The 6,982-nt window shown below is 30.5% G+C and overlaps 1 protein-coding gene across 1 annotated transcript in view; it reads left to right on the forward strand.

Annotated features, from left to right (window-relative positions):
• Positions 1–4,401: 4,401 nt before the first annotated feature.
• LOC100162434 (UDP-glucuronosyltransferase 2B15) overlaps positions 4,402–6,982 on the forward strand; it is a 6,268-nt gene continuing 3,687 nt past the window's right edge. Inside the window, exon 1 of the mRNA XM_001944556.5 lies at positions 4,402–5,368. Coding sequence (XP_001944591.2) covers positions 4,553–5,368 — 816 coding nt within the window. The 5' untranslated portion in view covers positions 4,402–4,552. The remainder of the gene's footprint in view (positions 5,369–6,982) is intronic.

A 6,982-nucleotide genomic window follows, 5' to 3' on the forward strand; every position in this document is an offset into this window, starting at 1 on the left:
AGTTTTGGATAGGACAATTCATCGTTGTGCGGAGGTATACGTTGCGACCGATAGCTTTACCCTAGACAATTTATGAGCTTATGTTAAACATTTTGGGTATAATACAATATAATATATACACCCGTAAAACTAATTAAAACAGTTCCGTTTTAATGAAATGCGTACAATACGATACGAAAACAAACCACGGCTGGGACGTGTGGTTTTTTGATTTGTAGTTTAAATTATTATTATTATTTTCAGAGCGGCGAAAAAAGGAATGTATAGTATGAAAAAAAAATCAACAACAATAATTATAATATAATCAAAAACGAACATGATGCTCTAAGATTTTCATTTGTATGTATATAATAATATGATGGCCAGACGACGTTTTCAAACTTAATTCATTTCGATGATAAACGCTAGCGCGCTATTGTTGTCATTTTTCGCAGCGTCTGACATATTTTCTACTTTTTCTCGTAGACATAATATTATTTTACTGAGAAAGTTGTGCGACAATGTAATAATTTTCGATTCCGTAGAACTGCTCCTAAATGGTTTCCCGTAGTTTTTCATTTCGCCCGTCGTCTAAACTTTCCCTGCACGCCCCATTCGGAAAGGTGAAGTTTCTTCCCGTTCCGCATCCGATTGATTTTGCCAACCTATAACTGAGACACTTAAGGGTCGGATATTTTTTTGTCATTTAAAAAGTTTCCATCTGTTATAATTTTATTTTTTTCTCTCGCTTGGTATCATTACTACTCATATAACATTGTCATGGAATAAGGAGGATTGAAGTAACGCACTGTTTGTAGTCAAATAATATTTTAGACGGTACTCATAATAATTCAGAAACGTTTGAGTATAGGTAATTTCATCACTGCTTATACTTATTAGGGTTTCACATTTAAGATAATTCACTTGACATTTTTCAATTGTAATGTTTCAAAATTGAAAAATTCACCCTTCTTGAAATATTTCAAAGAAATTGTGAAAATATTTATTAAACGTATTCGGTTAAATGTGATTATAAATTACTATCAATCGCAGAGACAAAATATAGATAATGAATGACTTATCAACCAAGGTTTATGAATTACTTTGTTAATATTTATAGGTATAAATGGTATTATATTAATTATTAAACAATAGCTTTATAAAGCAACTTCTGCATCATATGTTACATGTTTTCTTTATCTCATACAATAAACCAACTTTTAAAAATGTTCTGTTGCTGTAAATTTATGACTACCTAATACCTATATTATAATTTTTTAGATATAATAAACAATTTTGTTTTACATAAATGAAATCTTTACAAATTATTCAGGAAAATAAATTTCACTCATGTTTAAAACCCTATATATATACGATTTCGAATATTTTAGTTAGTTAAGGGTATAGATATAATATTAATATGAGTATAAAATTCTAGTTCCTTAACTATTATAATAGTAGGCACTTTTAGCCTACAAGATAGAATAATTATTTTTTTTTCATTAAATGATCACAAACGTGTAATGTCCGCCTAGATAGGGGAAAACATTTATTTTGAACAATCATACATTTTTGTACGGTAGAAAAACAGCGTACGTAATATGATGTATTTAAAATATAAATCGAAACCATTAGTTATATTGTGGATTAATTAATAATTAACTATAAAATAATATGAACAGTAATTATATTCCTCATTTCTTAACTATTTCGATTCGTTGTTCTTTAAACGGATGCCTAACCAGTAACCGACGTGCATTTTCGCAGGATTATTATAATACAATAGTATTATGTATATCTAATGGAATTGTTTATAAAATATGTTATTCGAAAAATGCATACAATTTAGTGTGCGTCCGAGTTGTTTGTGTTATTAGATTGTCGTGGATGGGACCGATTGATTAAAAATTACTCGACGAAATGCAATCCATAATCACGTTTTAATATTACAACTAACGGTTCGACGAGAACTTATACTGTTGTACAAACTGTACCCCATTACAATCTATTCTATAATATTATTATAAGCACCACTGCCGAGTGCAGTATTAATCACTGACATGCTAACGGAAAGGGGAAACACAACGTTTTTAATGCGTACAGTGTTTAAATAAGACAGGGTAGATTCGTAATTTAATTATTATCCAGTGAAAAATTGTCTGGTCGACTCTGAAATAACGATAGGATTTTTAAATTAAGCGTTCGGTTGTCTTATTTTGAGTAATGTACACAATGTATTAATATATTATATTATATTTGATCATGAAATGGTGCACCATCGTAGCGCAGTGGATGGGAATTACAAACGTGTGATTATTTGAATTTATTGACTTTCCAGTTGGCAATGAAAATGTGTTAATTACTATAGTAACAATATTATATTGTGCACATAGCAAAAACTAATACACTAAAATAATATCCAATTATATTAATTTATCGTATACGATGACGATAAGGATAGTTGTATGTTTCTAAACATAGGTAAACACCAGCTATTATATCCCTGTAGTGCCCGTCTGTTCGTTAGTTACCTTCCATTAAATAGTTACGGTTATTGATATTAAGATATTTATTTATTGTCCGTAGTTATTTTTGTATTCAGATTTTGTAATACCATAGAACAATATAGAAGCGAAACTCGATCAGCTGATGGGTGAAGTGTTTACCTATGATCTGAAGTCCGAACAATGAAACTGTTTCCGTAACACTGACATGATGTTATACCCGTATTGAAAAACCGTTTCCGCCTAATAGGCCGGGTATTCTGTGCGGGGTCGGGTTGTTTCCACTGTTTACTTTTATCATAGATTACGTATGCCACGCCGTGTTCAAGGTTACAATCGCCCGATTCGGCCAATTCACGGAGTTTCATACCCCTGGTAATACGGCTCTACTTAAAGTAAATTCACAATAGCCAGTATTAAAAAAAACATCCAAACATTAGTATTTAATATTTTAATATAAAATTCCTATCCAATATTAAAAAGTAGGTATCAAAATGTAAAGTTTGCCAAATTGTTTTTTAAATTACTATGAAATACTATAGGTATTCCTATAGTGTATTGCTATTTGTATATTGAAATACGTTTAGAAATCTTGGCATTCGTTTAGCACGCTCGCCGAGTTCAGAGCCTTCCTCATTTGTTTTTGTGTATCTACTATTATATATATGGTGATTGAAATACATTTCTCACCAGTTCAATTACTGTGCTTTTACTTGGAGTTTCCCATATGCCTAGTATACGGGATGTTGACAAATTAACTATTTTTTTTTTCTGTAAAACTGTCATATAATATGGTATAGCGGAGAGCTTTCACGAAAACAAATACGTACTATACATACATGTATTATAGGTAGGTAGGTCCCGCCGGACAATGGCCAGACACGTTTCCGGCCCAACTAACTTGGTCCGCGTCCGGCACCATTCGTCGAGGTGTCGCACCGTTCCCGCGGGCCACCCTGTCGGACCCACAATCCGAGACCAACGAGACCTCGATAAATATACATAATATATTATACAGTGTGGTCCTGTTTAAGTTTGAATTAATGACTATATTGAATTCATTTTACACATCAGATCATTTACTTGGATTCTATCTTAAATTCAAACATTTTAAAGCAATTATTTGTATGTGTTTTTTGTTTTTTAACTATAGCGTATTACATATTAATATTCTATAAGAGTTTTAAACACCCACAAATAATAATTTTAAATTACAACAAAATAACTAAAATCGTTGTTCTTCGTTTGAATAGGTATCTAATTTTGTCCAAATTCGAACTTAAAGTATCTATATAAAAATATTAGTGTTTATATATTTTTTAGATATTTTGTTACATTATATGGACTACTTATAAGGAACCTTATTTTAAATATTCAATCCTCAGCAAAATAAATTGAACATTTTATAAATTTCGATATTTTCATGAATTGTGTCAAATTTAAACTTCAAATGCTTTCATATAGCAATAAAAGGTGATGACATATTATATAAACAATTTTTAAAAAAATTACGTCATTGTAAAAGAATGTATTCATCGCTCCGTTCAGAATCTAAAACTAAAAAATATTTTAAAAAAACGTAATTAACAATAATATAAAATAAATAATCATGTTCTACTAGTACCTAGATATTGTAGTATAATGTAATAGGTCCATGTGCATTTTTATTCAATTTTATCATCTACACAAATAGTAATATTGTGAATATTAAATCAAAAGTTACTGATGTTATCTAAAGTAATTAATTATTCATATAATAATATTAAAATATCAAGAATACTGATTGTATAGTGTTGTTCTTATCGATCATATAGTCACGTACAAAATATGTGTCTGTAAACACTTTAGTGAACAAGCACCTACTTTAAAATTTATCGATATGGTTCACGTCTACCATATCAGAGTCATTAGACGAATATTAAGATTAAAACGGTTACATCACATAATCATTAACACAATACATTCAACAATGCACATAAACGCTAACCATCCAATGCAACATTTCGAGTACAAACGCGTTTAAATAAACGTTATTCAAACACCTAGCGATAGATTTAACAAAAAATAAAATGTACTTAAAATTATTTTCAATATTATTTTACACGTTTGCTGGTTCGTGGATACCTGCGCCCGTTGAGAGTGCGAACATTTTAGCCGTGGAGACGGTTGGATGTAAAAGCCATTGGAACTTTATGAGCTCAATTCTCCGGGCGTTGGTGGACAACGGACACAATGTCACGGTGTTCACGCCGTTCGCCGACGGAAACCGTGAAAACTATACAGAAGTGTCCACTGGAGCTACGACATTTCTAGAAATGAACATCGAAGATTTGATGGATAAATCCAATGGCCCAATTAAATTTACTAGTCATATGTTACAGATGAGTAGAACTATGTGCAACGTAATTTATGAAAATAGTAAAATGAAGGAAGTGTTATCTAATACACGTTCCGATTTTGACATAGTTATAACCGAACCATCACGCTCGGAGTGTGTGTCTTACCTCGCCATCAAGTTGAACTTACCACTTATATACCTTCAACCAGTACCGACGATGGGTATAATGGAACGTATGTATACGGGACACATGTCCAATCCCGCGGTAGTTGCTAATAAGTTAGCAAGTTTTGGTGTTCCGAAAACATTCGTCCAAAGAACAAGCAATCTTGCTATTTTGATTTCCTGCACAATCATAAGGGAATTTAATGAACTGATTATGAAGTTCACGGAACCGAAAGAGTACGATTTACATGCACCCATCCCACCGTCTTTGGTATTCATAAATAGTCATTTCACTATCGAACCCGCAAGTCCAATCCCGTCAAATGTTGTTGCGATAGGTGGAATACATTTGAATTTAAAAGCAACCAAGAAGTTACCAAAAGTAAGTGATGTAGTTAAATGTGCAACCTATTGAGGATTTTTGGTTGAGTATATTACCAAACATCAAAATTGATCTAAATTTCCAAAAGATAATAAAATAGTTTAATATAAATTTACACTTTTATCTTCTTTTTTTTTTAAATACAGTATACATATTTACAATCTGTATTTTCTAGTTATATAGAATGAGTACATTTTATGAGGGCTTATAGATGGTGAGGGACACTTTTATAATTTAACTTTATATTTACGGAAATTGAATATTAATCTGAAATATTAATTAAATAGAGTCTGTTAAAATGAATAAACAACAATAAAAATAATCAATAAACGTATGACTTATGAGTTATGACTGCCATAAAATATAAGTATGTCACACATTACACCAGCAAATTGCTACCCGTTTATACCAAATAACAATCTAGGTATTCAGTAGTCATTTCTGTTTTTGAAAGGGGGGCAACGTTTTTGACCGGCCTGTAATAAAACTGAAAAAAATGCTCGCTTACAATTACATAATATTTATTTATTTATTTATGTATAATAAACGGGTATTAAACCCTTTAGCAATTGGTAAAAATATAAGCACAGTTTAGCAGTGCCGCAATAACCGGGTGTGTTGCGTGTGTCAAACACACGGGCCCAGGGCCCCAACCCATAATGGGGGGCCCAAAGATAAAAATTTTAAAATATTATATAGAAAGAAAAAAATAAAACCATTTTGTTATAATAATAGTTACTAATAAAGATTGAACAATAGATCGGTTTTGTTTTGTACACAACTATACAACATTATCATACATCAACGTTTCTTTTGCAGCCTGTATAAGTTGTGTAACCGAAATTAAAAATAGAAAAATAGTGGGTAAGTGGATGTCGCTCTGCTGTACAGTAGGTTATAAGTGGGTCACTGTAATGGATGGTGTTAAATTTGAATTCAATGATATATCATTGTATTAGAAAAACGATTCTGAGCGAAAACGGTCAAACAGCCTATGATATTACTAAGTATATTTGATGATATTATTGTGAATAAAGTAATTTATATATAACCTATTTACGTGGAACCTTGTTTTAAATTTTTAATCCTTAGCTATAAAAGTTGAACATTTTATATATTTTTAACTAAAAATAATTATTAAATTTTAAATTTGATATATTTTGTCAAAATTCGAAATTTAAATGCTTATAAAAAACAATTGTGCCTATGTATTTTCATTATTTTTCAACTGCTATTGTAACCATATATCAGGAGCCTTGCATTACATTTTCATGCTTTTTTACTCTACAAATACATTTTTATTGATATTTATAGAAAAAAAACTAAAAAAATTGAAAACTGACAATGTCCGTAAACAGCTTAAAAAGAGTCAAATTATTTTCAAAATTTTATCGTGTATAGAAAATGAAAATATGAACATTCAGTGAAATTGTCATGTATCTACAGTTATTCGTTTTTTAATTACAACGAAATAACAAAATCCGCTATGTGAGAAATGGAGTGAATATCCAATCTTGTAAAAATATGAAATTCAAACGCTCATAAAAATTTAATTTGGTTTGCTTGAAGATTTTTTTTTTTTATAAAGATAGACAAACTTATGAATGATCTTGT

Source organism: Acyrthosiphon pisum, chromosome A1 (assembly GCF_005508785.2).
Source record: "Acyrthosiphon pisum isolate AL4f chromosome A1, pea_aphid_22Mar2018_4r6ur, whole genome shotgun sequence".
NCBI lineage: Eukaryota > Metazoa > Arthropoda > Insecta > Hemiptera > Aphididae > Acyrthosiphon > Acyrthosiphon pisum.